Source organism: Myxocyprinus asiaticus, chromosome 11, assembly GCF_019703515.2.
Source record: "Myxocyprinus asiaticus isolate MX2 ecotype Aquarium Trade chromosome 11, UBuf_Myxa_2, whole genome shotgun sequence".
Lineage (NCBI taxonomy): Eukaryota > Metazoa > Chordata > Actinopteri > Cypriniformes > Catostomidae > Myxocyprinus > Myxocyprinus asiaticus.
Genome location: NC_059354.1, coordinates 46093945 through 46113299, shown reverse-complemented (window position 1 = coordinate 46113299; position 19355 = coordinate 46093945). Strand labels below are relative to the sequence as shown.

At 38.2% G+C, this 19355-nt stretch overlaps 1 protein-coding gene across 10 annotated transcripts in view; it reads left to right on the top strand.

Moving 5' to 3' along the window:
- The window catches only part of tns1b (tensin 1b), a 370155-nt gene extending 367050 nt beyond the window's left edge, over positions 1 to 3105 (top strand). For all 10 annotated transcript variants that reach the window (XM_051710896.1, XM_051710901.1, XM_051710893.1 and 7 more), the window contains one exon: positions 8 to 3105. In XM_051710896.1, coding sequence (XP_051566856.1) covers positions 8 to 149 — 142 coding nt within the window. In that variant the 3' untranslated portion in view covers positions 150 to 3105. The remainder of the gene's footprint in view (positions 1 to 7) is intronic.
- Positions 3106 to 19355: the final 16250 nt, after the last annotated feature.

Here is a 19355-nt window from a genome sequence, read left to right as displayed (position 1 = left end):
GCCTCAGGTTCTTTGGCTTTGTGGCCCGAAAGCAAGGCAGCACGACAGACAACGTCAGTCACCTCTTCGCTGAGATGGATCCTGATCAACCTGCCACGGCCATCGTTAACTTCATCTCTAAAGTTATGATCAACTCTCAGAAGCGGTGAACTCTTCACGCATGCGACGCTGCTTTCTGGAGGACTTTCTTTCTGTTCTGTTTGAATTTTTCTGTTTTGATTTATTTCCGATTGTGTGTTTGGGTGAGTGGCTGTCTGTACGTGCAGGTGTGAATGTGTGATGGAGGGTTATTCGCAAGAGGGACCGAGGACGTGCAGTGTGGGCGTAGAGGAGTGACATACAGAGGGGAGGTGGGCTTCATCTCGTGTTGAGGGGATTGTGGAAATGATGTCAGTGAATTTGTTTCTGTTTTTTTAAGAAAAAAGGAAAAGGAAAAAGGAAAAAAAAAAAGAAGAAGAAGAAGGTTATAGAGGAGGCAGTGTACCAAAGATGAGAGAGCAGTCAGTCGTTATTCAAGGTATTGCTTCGGCCAAACTGTACATACGAACTGATACTTACTACTTTCCCTTATTTAAATGGCTCCTATTTTCTCATGCTGGTAGTTCTCGACCGTTTAGTGCTCTCTGGATAAATTAAAAACATTTTGGGGATTATAAAGGTCCCTCACACATAACTAAATAGACCTGATTTAAAAAAGGAAAAACTGAGGACATGTAAAACTACGAGAGCAGCGGTCCTTTGGTCATTCTCAGCTTTTAGACCTAGTTCCTGGTCTCCACCTGCTAGTTTCCTGTCTCAATGCAGCCTTGTACTATATCTATTGTCCACTGCTACGCTCTCTTCTCTTCAGGTCAGTGCGTGTATTATTCTTTATCTGGCAAAAAAAGTGACTCTATCACTGTATGTCTCTATGCCTCGATTAAACATAGTCACACTATCATTCTAGCCCAAAGTAAGCTAAGTATATGTATAAAAAAATAATTAAAAAAAAACATTTCAAAAAGTGATTTTAAAAGAATATTTATTGTATTATTATGTTTTTGCTACTTTTTTGCTCTCATGTTAACTCATTAACCCATAGATATGTTGTATAGACTACATAAACATTAGCCATTGAAAAGAAATACTCTTTATTTTGGCTAATATTTCAAAATCACAGGATTTTGAGAAGCATTCTATTATATATGGTGTAAAGTGTATGTATTTTGGAAAGCTTGTCATTATCGGATATTTTCTCACGTTGTTTTTCTTCAACTTTAAATAGAAAGTAGAATTCACTGTCGTTTAAGAGGCTTTGTGTAAAGAAAAGTAAGGAAACATGTCTTTATTTTTGTATTATTATTATTTTTGTGTCCTTTCCCTCCCAGTATTCAGTCCTTGCGGAAACCCACCCGCATTTTTGGCGCGCATTCTCTTGCAGCGGATCTCTCAGGCAGAGTTCAGTATTTTGATTTATACTCCCATCGTGAGGCGCTGTCAGGTATTGCAAGCCATATTGTCATCTATGCATCCTCTCCAATTCTCTTTGTCAGTATCAAAGCTCTTCCTTGTGAAACTTAGATAAAAAAAAAAAAAAAAAAAAAAAAACAATAATGATAATGCAGTGTTTTAACTGTGATTTGACAAAGTGCCCAGCGATTATTTTGTTTGATGAACAGAATGTCCGTGCAACCCTGCAAACTGTTTGACACATAACCCATGTCTTCAGGCATCAAAAAAAGAGTCTTGCTTATGTAAATACTTCATTTTTTTGCCAAAGATTTTATTTCACTTGTTTATGCCTTAGTTTGAGAATTGATCACTGTCTTGTTGGTATGTGAACGACGGCTTGTTGTTTTTGGCATGGGGGTCTATTTTGATCCAATGCAGATACTGTATAACGTATTTAGACTGTGTTTGGTTGCCATGATACCATTTATTTAGCCTTAAGAAATATTACAAAAGAATGCAAAGCACTTAATGAGCAGGAGCTGAAAAAATAACAGAACATTAAATAAAGAAAACTGCTTCAGTTATCCTAACAGTATGATTAGGTCCAGATGGAATCTGTGGACTTTTTTTTTTTTCACATCTTCTGCACAGATTTTAACAGAAAATCAGTGAAATTCTGTGGAATGGAATTAAAAATGTAAAATGTGTTAAATGTAGGGTTCCCACCAAATTTTTGATGGTCAGGCCTGGAAACTTTAAGGGGGAAAAAATCTATAAAATAAAAGTCAGAAAATTATGACAATTTCTTTTAAAGTTAGGCTCAGCTTTAAAAATATCATCAGCTAGAAATTGTCTGTTTTTTTTTTGTTTTTTGTAAAACATACAGTAATCATGAATGCATTGAAAGTCATGAAAATGTACTGGTCAAAATATGTTGGATCCTTACACTCTTATTGTTAGCTGAAAGCTTTATGAAATTAAACAAACACATTCAAAATGAGAATGCAAGGAGCAGAGTATTTTTTATATTTTATGGCCACATCCCCATTAATTCATTTTTGCTTGAAAACTTCGTTTTCGGTTTTCTAACATCAATGGAGAGCATTTTCGGTGAAGTAAAACACTGATCCAGTGTGGATGAGATGCATAAATGTTGCAAAATCAATGCGTTTTCAAACAAAAACGTATTAGTGTGGATGTAGCCAATGAGCGATTTTCCGTGGAATTCTGCAGATGTAGATTCTGTGTGGGCCTCAGTATGAGTAATTATGCACACTAGAATTAGCTTGCTTTGCTTGCCTTCTGGGCATTTTATTTGGTGCATAGGCTTAGATTAACAAATCACATACTAGTTGTTTTCCAAACCACACATAAATGATGTGTGCCACATTATGTGGAACATTTTGGCAGTCAGAGAGAGAGAGATCTTCCACCAAAATCAGCTTCCCACTTCTCCATGTATTAGTCAGCGGTGTTGTATTATTATATTTTTACGTTCATTTGATAACAGACTTAGAATGTGTGAATGAGCTACTATTACTGTACAGAACCACGTCTTTATATTTGCTTTCATGTTTTGCAGCCTCATTGTATTATTTTGTGTTGGCAAAAAATATACATTAAAGAGTGATCCAAATCAGTTACATTAAAAAAAAGTACACGTTACTAGAAAAAGAGCCCTTGTTTTTGCATTTTTTGGATGCTTCACCTGTAGTCAATCACATCATATATGACACACTGCATTAACTGCTCACATGCATGAGTTGCAGTGTTCCAGTGCATTAACAGCTCTGAATGAAAGGCATTTGATTTCACTGATGTAACTGTCAAATTATCAGTCATGTCTGACCAAGCCTCTTTTTCCATAGTGCCCAAACACAAACAGAGGGAAATAAGAAAGAAAAATAAACTCACACACATACTATATATATATATATATATATATACACACACCGATCAGCCACAACATTAAACCACCTGCCTAATATTGTGTAGGTCCCCCTCGTGCTGCCAAAACAGAGCGGTTATCTGAATTACCGTAGACTTTGTCAGAAATACTCAAACCAGCCCAACTAATCATGCCACGGTCCAAATCATTGAGATCACATTTTTTCCCCATTCTGATGGTTGATGTGAACATTAACTGAAGCTCCTGACCCGTATCTGAATGATTTTATGTACTGCTGCCACACGATTGGCTGATTGTTGTTGTCAGACGGGCTGGTTTGAGTATTTCTGTAACTGCTGATCTCCTGGGATTTTCACGCACAACAGTCTCTAGAATTTACTCAGAATGGTGCCAAAAACAAAAAACATCCAGTGAGGGGCAGTTCTGTGGATGGAAAGGCCTTGTTGATGAGAGAGATCAACAGAGAATAGCCAGATTGGTTCAAACTGACAAAACCTACGGTAACTCAGATAACCGCTCTGTGCAATTGTGGTGAGAAGTATAGCCATGGGTTGGCGCTGTTTTGGCGGCACGAGGGGGACCTACACAATATTAGGCAGGTGGTTTTAATGCTGTGGCTGATCGGTCTATATATGTATATATATATATATATATATATATATATATATATATATATATATATATATATATATATATATATAATATATATATATATATAATTAGTTTTGTAGACAAAAAATATAATTGTGCCAACATATTAATTTATTTCATTATATAAAAAGTTTTTGAAATTGATGACTTGGACCAAATAATAAAAGCAGCCACTAAGTGCCCAACATAGATGGGAACTCATTCAATACTGTTAAAAATCATCCCAGGGTGATACCTCAAGAAGTTGGTTGAGAAAATGTCAAGAGTACATGTCTGCAAATTCTAGGCAAAGGGTGACTACTCTGAAGATGCTAAAATATAACACAGTTTTGATTTATTTTGGATTTTGTTTAGTCACAACATAATTCCCATAGTTCCATTTATGTTATTTCCACAGATTTAAAGACTTTACTATTATTCTAAAATGTGAAAATTATAATAAAGAATAAGTGTTTCAAAACTTTTGACAGGTAGTGAATATATATATATATATACACACACACACACACACACAGTATATATTCGCTCACAGGTGAAGCGAATAACGTTGATCATCTCCTATGTTGAATGTAGGAGAAATGGGCAGGAGTAAAGACCTGAGCGACTTTGACCAGGGCCAAATTGTTATGGCCAGACGACTGGGTCTTAGCATCTCTGAAACAGTAAGGCTTGTGGGGTTCTCCCGATCAGCAGTGCTGAGTACCGACAGTGGTCCGAGGAGGGACAAACCACAAAGAGTTGACAGGGTGTTGGGCGCCCAAGGCTCATCAATGCACAAGGGCAACGAAATCTATCCCGTCTAGTCCGACCCCAAGCATAACTCCAAAGCTGTGGCAAAATGACTTAAGGACAACAAAATCAAGGTATTGGAGTGGCCATCACAAAGCCCAGACCTCAATCCGATAGAAAATTTGTGGGTGGAACTGAAAAAGCGTGTGCGAGCAAGGAGGCCTACAAACCTGACTCAGTTACAGCAGTTCTGTCTGGAAGATTGGGCCAAAATTCCAGCAACTTATTGTGAGAATCTTGTGGAAGGTTACCCAAAATGTTTAAAGGCAATGCTACCTAATACTTAAAGTGTATGTAAACTTCTGACCCACTGGGAATGTGATGAAAGAAATAAAAGCTGAAATAAATCATTCTCTCTACTATTATTCTGACATTTCACATTCTTAAAATAAAGCAGTGATCCTAACTGACCTAAGACAGGGAATGTTTTCTATGATTAAATGTCAGGAATTGTGAAAAACTGAGTTTAAATGTATTTGGCTAAGGTGTATGTAAACTTCTGACTTCAACTGTATATAGAGTATATATATATATAATCAAGCGACCACACGTTCTCATACGTGGGCTGTGTGTTTTCTCTTCACTATACACTATGCATAAATGAATTTCTTAAACTCACTGATCTCAGTTCGGAACACTCTGGGCTGTCATTAAAGGGTTAATCTATGACACTCCGAGTCATGTGACAAAAGAGCATAGTGCTGATCTCAGCAGAGTTTGTCTTTGGGAGAAACGCCAATAAAATTACATCTGGTAAGAAACCTAATTAAGTTTTTACATTGAAACTTGTTTGAGTCAAAAGTTTAGTCTCCAGTTTCATCCGATATGCCATTTTGAAGATTTCATCGATTTATCACAAAACGGCACGCTGTTAAACTGATGTGGACTAAAGGGCTATTTTTCCTTAGAAATCCTATATTTACTGTGCATTATCACATTGAGAATCAATGGGTTCATCCAAAAGCTAAAAAATGTTGCTTTCAGAGGCTTTATATGGAGTTCGAAGGTGCATTTCAAACTGTTCTGAGACTATTGCAGACAGACAGCACACTGGGGGTTAAGTCATTCACTAAATAGTGAGCATTCTATAGCTTTTCTATGCAGCCAAGTGCATTCACTAATTACAGCTCTCCACAAGCAAGGTGATGTTTATGATGTCATCTGGGAGTTATGAAGCACATCAGTATATCAACAAGCCCTTTCTCATTAAATGTGCTCCAAGCTGGGTGCCTCCTACTTGTTACATACTTAAAAAGTTACAGACAACTTTGGCCCATTGTATCAGGAGTGTCACTTGAAGTCCCAATAGATTATGGAGCGAAACAATAGATCTTATATAGCATTACTCAGAGTTTCCACAGATCAGTTAGACAAAGCCATTCAAGGTGATCTAAGCCTGTATCTGGTATTGGTTAGTGTCTTCTTGCCCTGCCTATACACACTCAGGATATCCTTAGTGAGTCATTTAGAACTCAATGTATATAAATCATGCACCAGTTTAAAGAGACAGTTCACCTGAAAATTTAGCAAGGGCTTGAAATGTTTTCTCGGGTAAAATAAGAGCAGCACCATAAAACTGAATAATTCTAGAATTCTCCTTCAGGCTGCATTTACACCATGTGACCACTGGGGGACAGTGTTGACCCTTCATAAAACAAGCTCTGCAACCGTTTCTGGGTGTAAAGGGTGAGATGCGGGCCATGGTGGGCTTATCTTTCTTTTATAGTGTAACACAGTATTATTGATGCTGGTGGTGAGGTAGATAAGGCCCCCGAAGAATTTCAGCCGCTCTCTGTTAATGCAAGTCTCGCTTTATTGAACGCACTCCTGTGACTCAAATAGCTGTCCGCCCCCACCAGCCCGTTAGTCGCACAGTTTACACACATCGTATCGCAACAGGGAAACATCTCTGTTTGACATTACAGGCAGTGGAAAAGTACAACACAACTAGCAACGTTTCAAGCACGTGTATGTGTGGGTTGGCAGCTCAACACATTTTTCTTACAAATATCATGCCGATTTTGGATGTGGGCTCTCAGCAGGGGGTCTAAATGACAAGATGGAGTGAATTAGACAGTCCATTTGGGGCCAAGGCGGGGATAACCCTCTCTAATCCAAGCGGGCTTTGTGCACTAGGCAGGAAAATCTGAAAATCAATATTTCGTCTGGGTTGCTGAGCAAAGTAATCTTGCTGACGAACAGGTGTCGCCTGGCAAAGCCTCTTGTCCCCGCATCGCACAACAAGTGGTGGCAGCTTTGGGAGGGAGATGCCCTTTCATAGCGTGGATTTGATGGCACTCTCAAAGGAGCTGACCTGAAATCAAACTCTAGACCTGCTGAGTGATTTCAGAAGGCCTAGGTGAATTTTCACTTGCTTTGGTATCGCTTGTGGGTGGGTTGGTAAGCTCCTAAGAACATGCGAAGGGTGAGTTTATTGTGTCCCCTCTTAAATGTCTGTGCAATCATGTTTCTTGTGGTAACTAAAATTAATAGGGTCCAGGACAAAACTTTTATTGGTGGGTTCCCCATCCACTCAGTCTCAATGACTAACCTCCACCATATCGCATGGTTTTTCTCATTTTTTTGATGCCACAAAAAGCCTTAAAGGGATAGTTCAACCAAAATGAAAATTATCTTATCATTTACTCACTCTTATGCTCACACACACCTCTCATATCACTTCTGAAGAAATGAATTAAAACACTGGAGTCATATTGATTACTTTTTTGATGCCTTTATGTGCTGTTTGGAGCATCAACATTTTGGCACCCATTCACTTGCATTGAATGGACCTATGGAGCTGAAATATTCTTCTAAAAATCTTCATTTGTGTTCTGCAGAAGAAAGAAAGCCATACACATCTGGGATTGCATGAGGGTGAGTAAGTGATGAGAGAAGTTTCATTTTTGTGTGAACTATCCCTTTAAGGACCCACAAATATGATGTGGATCAGAAACTCAGAAATACTGTGTGGGAAAGTAGAAAGCATGGTATTAAAAAGAATAGATGTTATTTCCAAAACTAAAATAGAGCAAGTGCACCCTTTTTCTTAATTTTATTGTAGTGGGTGTGTTGCATTGGGTGTCAGTTTCAATCAGATCAGCCAATATGAATTTAAAATTACTTTTATGCAAGCATCCCATATAGCGAACACATATGTTCACCACAGTTAATGTGTTAATGTATGGCTCACCCAACTATTTAAATTCTGTCATCATTTACAGTACTCGCAACCATGTTGTTCCAAACCCATTTGAATTTCTTTATTCTGTTGAACACAAAAGGAGACGTTAGGCAGAATGTTAGTCTCATTCACCATTCACTTGCATTGGATCTTTTTTACTATACAATACAAGTGAATGGTGACTGAGGCTAACATTGTCTCCTTTTGTGTTCCACACAATAAAGTCATACAGGTTTTGGAACAACATGAGGGTGAGTAAATAATGACAGAATTGTCATTGTTGGGTGAACTTTCCTTTAACATCCCTAAAATTACATTTCAATGTACTTTTTTTTTCTCTCAAATTGGTTTGCCCCCCCCCAGTGTTGGCCCTGTGTTGAGGTAAATAAAAAAATATATATAAAAATGCCATGGGCCATCCCAAACAATCTCCCGGTTTTTCCACCCTGAGTTGTAGAGCCCAGTTAGGCTGTACAGGCCAGAGACTCCCTACTAAAAATACATGCTGCAGGATGTTATTGAAAAGCTTCACATGCATGTCTGGCCAGCATTTCTCAGACTTTGGGAAGTTTCCTCTCTCTGTCTTTTCCCTCCATAAATTAAAGAGGTAAAATTCCTCAGTAACACAACATTGTAATAATGTCCAGAAATGATGTGCGTTTCCTAGTTAGACACTACACAGAATGTGTTTATTACAGTGTGTGAGTTAAAGGAGTCTTGGGAAACTCTCTTACTGTATTATCAAATAGTGCCAGCCTTGGAGAGCATTCAGTATACTGCACCTTTGCATATCTCCATTGTGATTTATTATAGATGAGTACCAGTGTCAGGGGGATCTTCTTTTAAATTGTAGCTTGCCAAGCTAGAAGTTTTTCACAATATAAAGTTGTTTAACTACAGTCAAAATACTTTGAAGAAGTAGTTAGCTACACTACAAACTACTAACAAAAAGTAGCTAACTATAATGAATCTACTTAAGGGGGCAATATACACCGATCAGCCACAACATTAAAACCACCTGCCTAATATCATGTAGGTCACCCGCATGCCACTAAACAGCCCTGACCTGTCGAGGCATGGACTCCGCAAGACATCTGAAGGTGTCCTGTGGTATCTGGCACCAAGACGTTAGTGCCAGATCCTTTAAGTCCTATAAGTTGCGAGATGGGGCCTCCATGGATTGGACTTGTTGGTCCAGCACATCCCATAGATGCTCAGTTGGATTGAGATCTGGGGAATTTGGAGGCCAAATCAACACCTTGAACTCTTTGTCATGTTCCTCAACCCATTCCTGACCATTTTTTGCAGTGTAGCAGGGCGCATTATCCTGTTGAAAGAGGCCACTGCCATCAGGGAATACTGTTGCCATGAAGGGGTGTATGTGGTCTGCAACAATCTTTAGGTAGGTGGTTATACGTGTCAAAGTAGCATCCACATGAATGCCAGGACTGAAGGTTTCCCAGAGAACATTGCCCATAGCATCACACTGCCTCCACCGGCCTGCCTTCTCCCATAGTGCATCCTGCTGCCATCTCTTCCCCAGGTAAACGACACACACACACACACACCAGGCCATCCACATGATCTAAAAGAAAACGTAATTCATCAGACCAGGCCACCTCCTTCCATTGCTCCATGGTCCAGTTCTGATGCTCACGTGCCATTGTGGGCGCTTTCGGCAGTGGACAGGGGTCAGCATGGGCACTCTGACTGGTCTGCGACTACGCAGCCCCATACACAGCAAGCTGCGATGCACTGTGTGTTCTGACACCTTTCTATCATGGCCAGCATTAAGTTTTTCAGTAATTTGTGCTAGAGTAGCTCTTTTGTGGGATCGAAACAGACGGGCAAGCCTTCACTCCCACGCGCATCAGTGAGCCTTGGGCGCCCATGACCCTGTCGCCGGTTCACTGGTTGTCCTTCCCTGGACCACTTTTGGTAGGTACTAACCACTGCATACCGGGAACACTCCACAAGATCTGCCGTTTGGAGATGCTCTGGAATTCCTCTGTTTATTTGTTTTTGTTTTGTCTATATATTAATATTTAATTTTGTGATTTTGTCAATGTTTGATATTATGTTATTCTGAACACTTTCCCAATTTCATCTGCAGCCTGACTTGTACATCAGCATTTAGTCTTGCCCTGTAACTATCCCTGGTGCCCTTATTAACTTAATACATGAGATGAGGCCCCTCATCTGGATAGAGCTTAACCTCACCCGCCCTCCTTTTCTTTAGCTGTCATGTCAAGTACGCACCCATATAAATAGCCTGCAAAGTAGGGGTCAGAGGTCAGGGCTGAGCCATGCCCGCAGGGGAGGGAACTGATTGTGGAACCCCAGGAGGGATCAGGTGTCTCCTCTTTACGGCAAGGGGGTGGGATATCACCTGAATGATTGGTGAGGGGGTAGGAGCCATTAAGATGGAGAAAAGACACACATCCCCCTCCTTAGGGAATTCACTATGATGGGGCCACCATCCGGCTCCATTTACCGACACAGGTCAGGTGCTTTTTCCGTTTCGGTTTACAGGCTCCTCAGCTGGAGCTCTTAACGAAGATTGCAGTCGGCTCCCGAGAGCCTCGGCACATTCACAGAACACTTACCCTAATCTTTCAGGTGGTATCGCTCTCTTGGCATGTGTATTGTGTGGGTGCAAGGCTCCCATGCTTTATCGTACCTCAGGGGGACTGGTTGGGCCTCCTGCACCAGAGTTATTGTAGTTTTATTTAGATTTTATTCTTAAATTTGTCCTTACAATTTAGGTTCATTTTCATTAGTTTTCACTCTATGATAATTTTAGTGTTGCCAGTATTATTCAGTTTTCAGTAGTGTTGGACTCGAGCTCACCTTAGTCGAGTCCGAGTCAAGTCCGAATCTTTAAACAATTGAGTCCGAGTTCAAAAAAGGGACCGAGTCGGACTCAAGACCGAGTCCATAACAGGCCAAGTCCGAGTTGAGTCCGAATCTGAATGAATCTGTTCATGAATCTGAATTAAAATTGTAACTGTAAACTCAACATCAATATTTTAAGCTTATTTGAAACTTCACAACTAAGAAAAAAAAATGTCAATATAAATGTAACAAAAACACCTCTGTTGCCTTTCATATATATATTTTATGATTAGTTTTCTGCTGAACAAACATCAAAGTGGTTTCAGAATAAGAGCATATGCTCTGGGTGTATGAAGACAAAACTGTCCTTCAACACAATTCTTTTTCCCCTTCACTCAAACATAGACTAAAGAAAGTGAAAGCTGAGTTAGTCATTGCAACTAAGGTTATTATGTTTCGAATTTTAATTTCGTTTTTATTTCTACTTAATTTTCAATTTGCCAATTCAATTTAATTTAGTTTTATTTCAAATTATCCCTAACTAAAGAAATAATAGTCATTATTATCATAATAATAGTCATAAAACTCCATAACCATCTAAATTCATCTTATAGTTTAGCTTCATACACAAACTCTGTCATCGAATAATACATTTCTTTTAAAGTCTATAATTAAATTATAAACAAAACATTTAATTGCCCAAAATATCCTAATATTTTATTGTGCATGGCTGAATGTTGTGAATGGTGGACAAATGCTGTAAAATTATGTATTTAAGCGGCTCGTAAATGCTTTGAAAACAGTCAATCAATAATAAATAGGTGCTGTTTATCTGTTTAGAGCTGCTGTCTGCTTTAGCAATAAGACACATTTTCCCCCCGACTATTTAAAAAGTTACACAGTTAATTCATCAAGCTATTATGGGCCGATTCAAGCTGACGACACTGCGTGAACCACAAGAGACTACAGAAGCCTGTGTAGATACATTATGCCTAAAAAGACTTAATATCCAATATTAATACTATTTTTATGTATTTTATTTCGATATGCTGTTTTTAGTAAACTGTGAGAGACATGATGTGGGTGACTTGACTCAATGCATTTCTTGATTTTAAGTTTTTAACCACGATGAAACGGCAATGTGAGCACCGTCTTGACTGCAAAAACACCACACGCAATTTTACCAGTTGTCAGGTCCCGTGTGAAACTGCCTTGTTTAGTTTCTATTACATTGGATACATGCCCGTCTTGATGTTTTCATTGTGCCAGCCACCTCGGTAGTCGATGTTATACAGTATTCTCTGTAGTAACGTTCAAGCGTATTGTGTCTGTGCACATGCGTATGTGTGTGAGTGTGTGTTTGCTTAAACAGTGAAACAACTCTAGCTACATCTATGACTTCAGGGGCTAATACAGCTGCATGCAGACAGAGATGTGTTCATTTTTTTCTGTTTTGTTATTTATTTATTTATTTATTTATTCATTGCATCACAAATGTTATGGACTCGGCTGGACTCGGAAAAAACTCTCGAGTCCCAAAGGCTCGAGTCCGAGTCAAGTCAGGGTATAAATGCATCCAAGTCCGTGACAAGTCCAAGTCCATTAAAATTGGACTCAGGACTCAAATCCGAGTCCAAACTCGAGCACCCCAACTCTAGTTTTCAGTATACTTTATACTGTATGTATTCAGTACTGTATATACTTATTGTCTTTATATATCCTCGTGCGACCCCACGTCCACATGTGTGGATGTTGTATTCTGGCTTCTCTATATGCAACACATAATTTAAATTAATTAAAACCAGCTGAATACTGTTCGCAAGACTCTACACTGTCATTTAAGGGTTAAACTTCTGGCGCACCGCGTCACTTGACACAACAGCATGGCGCTGATATACAGGAAGCACTACTACTGGCGCAGTGCCGACAAAAGTGCCTTTGGTAAGAAACCTCTAAGTTTTTTGATTGAAACCTGTTTGGTTGTAAAGAGTAGCATCTCTAGTTTAGTGGGTCAATTCGCTTCATTTTAATATACATTTTTTTGTTGATTTATTTTGTTATCACTGCACAATATGGTTCTATTCACTAACATTAGTAAATGCATTCCTATATATTTACTGTGCATTTTCACATTGAGAATAAATGTATTCATGCAAAAGCTAAAAAATGTTTGCTTTCAGAGGCTTTATATGGAGTTAGGATGAAAATAAGGTGCATTTCGAACTATTCTGAGACCAGTGCTGACAGACAGCACACTGGAGGTTAAGTCATTCACTAAATAGGGAGCAAGGGAGCATTCTATAGCTCTTTATGTAGCTCAGTGCATTCACTCCTAAAATCCGACCAAAAGTTCAGTTTCAGGCTGCAGATGAAGTTTGGACCACTCAACATGTTTGGCAGACATGAGACAATGATAATCAGTGCATAGATTCAGAATTTTTTTAATGTTTAATTTTATTTTAACATGGTTGGCAGTGATTTGATGATGCTGGCCATTACTTTTAATCAGAATTATTAATTCAGCTTTATAGAAAATCAGCTGTAATGTCTATACCATCTCAAAAACATGAATAACCAACACTCCTGGACACATAATAAACTGTTTGATGAAAAAAATCTGACTTTGTATAGCTTGGTATTACTTTAAATTTTACAACTTAGTCCTGCTGTCCACATATGTGGACATACATTTTTAGGAAAACGATTTGCTCTTGAATTTATTTATTAATTTTTTTTATTAGGTCCTATTAGTTACAAATCAGAAAGGGAAATGGAAAATGTTCACAGCAGTCACGCGGGGGTCTCAGGAGGATATATAGGGGAAGATGCCCCCCGGGGTAAGATGACCTCCCCACCTTAACTTTTTCTCTTGATATTTCATCTGAATATTAACATTTGTGAGATTTATTCCATCCAAACAGTTTTGAGGTTAAATTATATTTATATATATAATTTTTTTGTCATTGGAAAATAGTGATCTGTGACATTCTATTATGTTGGATATTAAAACGTTTTTATGTCTATTTGTTAATGGGGGATCTGTCGACACAGTAAAGTATTTAGATTTTTGTAGTAAAAAATATTGTTTTTATTTTGAAGTGACAAGGTAAAGTTAGACCCTTGAGGTAAGATGCCCCCCCAATTGTCACAATTGCCATGACAGCATTATGTTCTTTTTTTTCCAGTGAGTGATAAAATACTGTCTCTATATTTATAACAATCCATTTATAAGGATATTTTGGCCCAGAGAAAACATTTGGAGAGGATAAGTCTGTCATAAAATTCTTGGCCTCTTTTTAATTTTGTATTTTGGGTTTGTGTTCTCCGCCCTCTTGGCCAACACAGTAAACATCCAGGATGTGTACAGTAAATAGAGCCACATGCCTATGAAATAGCATGAGCCTCACGTCAGCCACTGCCCCGCGCCGATTCGCAGGTGTTGGGTGTCCACTGGTGCATGGGCTGGATGGACAGGGCATCATTAATCACCCTATGATGGCTGGATGGATCAAGTGTCCATCTCTTGAGATATGAGATAAGCTTAGAGCTGACCAATAGAGATGGCTAAGACTGAGCAAGTGCTTGGCATGCAACCAAGGTACAATCCATTCCAAAGGCAGCATGTTAAATGTATGTTTTGGCTCAAATACATGAAAGGCATGTTTCATATAGATGCATTATGGGACATGTCTGTCTTTGTGTGTCGCATGAACGGTTTACTTATGCAGTGCTCTAAAGTTACAAAGGGGACTAATATCAGAATGCTGTGTCATATCTGTTAATCTTTTCATGCCCGTCTTAAGCATGTGTTAAACGCCATTCCTAGATTGCACTGGCGACTAGGAAATCGTTCCTAATGGTCAGTGGATGGAAACAGTACAGGACAGTCTGTACTGTCAATGCCCATGCGATGTCTGAATAACCCCCATATCTTAGTCCTCCAGAATCGGGGCACTGGGGCACCAGCCTCTTTGAAGAGACACCCTTTTGATAAAAGTATGATTTGTTATGTCTAAAGAACAAGAAATAATTTTAAAGGTATGAAAACTAAAGTTAAATTCGTAAGATATAAAGTCTCAAATACAAGAAATGAAGTCACTGTTCCGAGAATAATCACACCATTTGTGTAATACATTGCAAAAAACACAACAGTCCATGACAGAGGTCCGTGAGTTGGCATAATGTTGCCGATCCCAGTGTACCGGAACTATCGGAAACAACATGCCGACCTCCTGTGTGATCATGTTGCCACGTTAGCATTACATAAACAACTACATTTAAAAGTGTTTAAGTTGGGTGGTAGCTGATAAACTGATAGAGCATTGTAATTGGAATACGAGACCTGAAAAGCATCTGAGTTGAAACGTGAGCCGAAAGTGTCACAGAAGCACCACAAAATGACGTGGTTGCTTCAACAATTGCTTTTTTTTTTATCTCACATTTACTTTTATGACACTACTGGTTAGGTTTAGGGTAGGGAAGTAGTTTTTTTTTTTTTTTTTTTTTTACAATTATTTAAAACTGAATAGACCATTAACCTTATAAACCTCATCTGTTTTGGAGAAAATTAAACTTGCTTTTAGCACCACACAGTGTATTTTTTTACCTTGGAACTGCCGAAATACTTGTACCACATAACATAATTTTGCAAACTGTTGCCGCAAGTCATTTTAATGAGATCAGGCTGAATAGTAAATGGATTGTTAAAGCACAGAACTGGTAAGCAGAAGGTTGCCGGTTCAATCACCACAGTCACCACCACTGTGTCCTTGAGCAAGGCACTTAACGCCAGGTTGCTCCAGGGTGATTGTCCCTGTAATAAGTGCAATGAAAGTTGCTTTGGATAAAAGCGTCTGCCAAATGCATAAATGTAAATGTAAATAGTTCACCCAAAAGTGGAAGTTCTCTCATCATTTACTCATTCTTATGCCGTGCCAGATGTGTGTGACTTTCTGTCTTCTGCACAACACAAACAAAGGTTTTTTCAAGAACATCTCAGCTCTATAGGTCCATACAATGCAAGTGAATGGTGATCAGACCTTTGAAGCTCCAAAAATCAAATAAAGGCAGCATCAAAGTAATCCATAAGACTCCAGTGGTTATTTTTTCACTGGAGTCATAAGTTATTTTCATAAGTGTTATGATGACTATGGGTGTGAAACAGATAAATATTTAAGTCCTTTTTTGTGGAGATTTATAGTAAAAAAAGGACTTAAAAATTGATCTGTAGATGTTATTAATATGTTATATTTAGTATTCCATTTCTGTTTAAATTACAAAATGTAGAAATTCTTTAACATTTCAAAATATACAGCCAAACCATTGTGATACATGTGAATATATATATATATATATATATATATATATATATATATATATATATATATATATATATATATATATATATATATATTTTGTCAAGGTTATATGAAATTTTATTTGAATATAGCATTAAATGTTTATCAATATCTAATGTGAGAATTCATAGTAATTAGAATAAATTTCCTCTTAACTAATAACTGCTCAAAATAACACAGAAGTCAAAATCTATGGAACCAACATAACTAAACCACATCAAATCAATTGTACATCACAACTATACAACATTAATATTCTTTTCAGTGTTTTTAAACAAAATCTGTTCAGTTTACTTGCATGCACTGCTGAATGTTAATGTGTGAGTATACTGCAAGCTGGTTCTTCATCAGATCAGATGCAGATGGCTGCAGACAAAAATTTGGACTTTTCCTCTTTCAAGCCCTATTTAGACTGTGTACTTCTCTTGCCACACACCCTTTAGACCCTTTAGTTCCTTTTGATATATTGCATTTGTTATTCTCGTTACATATGTCTCTTTTGTGTGTGTGAGAGTATATATGTGTGTGTGTGTGTGTGCATGTATGTAAACTAGATGCAGTCTCAGCGGGAGACAAAAAAAAAAAAAAAAAAAAAGTGTGTATGAGGGCATGGGAAAGAGGCTAGATTTCAGTAAAGTAATTCATAGATGTACCAAAAACATCAGCATAATATCATGTTGGTAACGGACAAGGTCTCTGCTTAAGGGAAAGGAGGAGTCGGGAACCGGCTGAGCATTTAACGTAAACTTTTAATAACACAAAGGAACTTAAACATAACATATAACACACAGACAGCATGGCCGCATGCGTATCTCTCCCTCTCAAACTGGTGTCCCTGGCTCCTCTTTATCCTCCTCGTCACACATGTGTAAAGCCACAGTTGATGCCTGGGTCAACATTGTGAACACAATAGATGTAACAATTTGTGGTTAAACGGTTATATCTCCCAATCAATTTTATAAAAATAAACAATCCAATAAATAAGTAAATAATAAAACATTTAGTTATGTTAATTTTGATAGTCCTGACAAAGTCACAAAGTTTGGTTCCTGTACTAAATACTATGTGGTATTTAAAAAAAAAAAAAAAAAACTCAATAGGAGGTTTAAGAATAAACCTCACAAAATTTTGGTAGATTTCTCTGAAAACAATTCTTAATATCTTATGTCATTTTGCTCCTCAGGTAAATGCATGTTGTTTTAAGGATGTTTTGATATTTTTACTAGAAACAAGACTAAATTAAAGATTAAGAAAGTGATTTTTTGCTTTGCAGGACACTGCCCTATTGGCCCGGTTCATAATCCACCCTTGTTGAGAATCTTTCTCAACCCTCGTTCCCCCACTGCCATTTCAAATCTCTACAGTCTGTCCCAGCACCTCCATCCTCCTCCACGGTCCAGTAGAATGCCATTCATCCTGCCTGATCAGAACTTTAATCACGGCATTCTTTCCAGTATCTGCAATGCCTGGAATGGGACGGGCAAGTGAGCGCAGACTCACGGCAGGGAACTCCCTGACACCAGAACCAGCCCGGGCCTCCTGAGATTGTGTATGGAAGTAGAACAGGCTTCAGTACTCCCCTCATACCCGACTGATCCAACACAGGCATCAGCTATTGGGCCAAATACATCAGAGTGCTCTCTGTGCAAAACTCAAAGGTGAGTTTAACAATGCACAGCAGTGAATTTTACATCACTAAACAGTGAGTTTAACAATGCACAGCAGTGACTTTTACAACTCTCAGTGGTGAGTTTAACAACGTTCAGCATTGAATTTCATAACACTCAACAGTGAGTTTAACAAAGCAAAGCGGTGAATTTTACATGAATCATCGGTGAGTTTAACAATGTAATCTCAGCAGTGAATTTAACAATACTCAGTAGTTTAACAACAACTAGTGCAAATTCACAATTTTTGCGAGACAAGGAAAGGGCTAACTTTCACTATGCCGGGTTAACACTGTACAATTTTGGCCACGATTTTGCCGTATGAGACAACTGAATTTTGGAAATTGAAAGAGATTTCTCGTCTTAGGGCAAAATAGGAAGTCTTTGATCGCTTAGTGTGACATGTTCATAGATGGCCGATTAATTGCCTTTGGTGATGACGATGTAACGTCAAGTTAATACACCAGTAAGTCCTTTTTAAACAATTTATGGCTTGACCTTAAAAAAACTGTACTTGAATACCCGCCAGCCAAAGTAAATGGCAAATATTCACCTACTGACTATTCAAGTACTTTTCTGGATGACTAGACTAGCTGTCCAGTAAAAATGATTGGTTGCGCAAACGCTAATATAGATTAGAATGTTTGGTTAATTCATATGTTCATCATGTACTTGGTATGCTTGAATTTAGATCATGTACAAGAAAATTTGTTTCACAAAATAGGTCTGACAGTGGATAACATGTTCATGCTCTGATGTTGTTCTGGATCTGTGTATGTTAATGTGTGTTAGAGGGAGTGTGTATGTGATATCTCTGGGAAAGCTCTTGCCCCGGCCAAATCTCTCCTCACAGATGCAATTGTCTCATGGAACTCTTTTGAGCTTTGAGGTAATTCTGGCGATTCTTTTAAAACGTCATATGGGTAGGGAGCTCTTCCTGACCCCTGGTCTACTTCCTGCCCTGTCAAGGCACTTTACAGGTCAAAGTCCCTTCTCTGCACCACTGAGGGAGTGTCAGTAACTTGTTATTCTGGTTGGCTTTTTTTAAAGGCATAGTTCACCTAAAAATGAACATCTCCTGTTGTGTTTGACAGAGGAAAGAAAGTTATTTGGAAACATACAGTATGAGGGTGAGTAAATGATGACAGAATTTGTCTCTCTTACTGTAGACATGGGGCCACTGTTTGATATCTTGCTCCAGTCCGACCAAAGACTTTTTTTTCTTTTTTTTAGTAACAAGTGATTTTATCACACTAAAATCATGTGTACATGTATATCATTTATATCTTGTGGCTATACTTTTGAAAAAGTAAGTATTTCAACGTTCAAAAATTGGTCCCATTCACTTCCATTGTAAGTGCCTCACTGTGACCCAGATTTTTGCGTTCTTTTTTTTTTTTTTTTTAAAGAAAAGGAGGGACGAGTCCAAATAAATTTTGGTAGTAATCAACATTATGCCACAAATGCTGTGGATTGAGCTTACCTTGTATTGAACCCAGAATATTCATTTAAGGGTTGTTCACACCAAACAC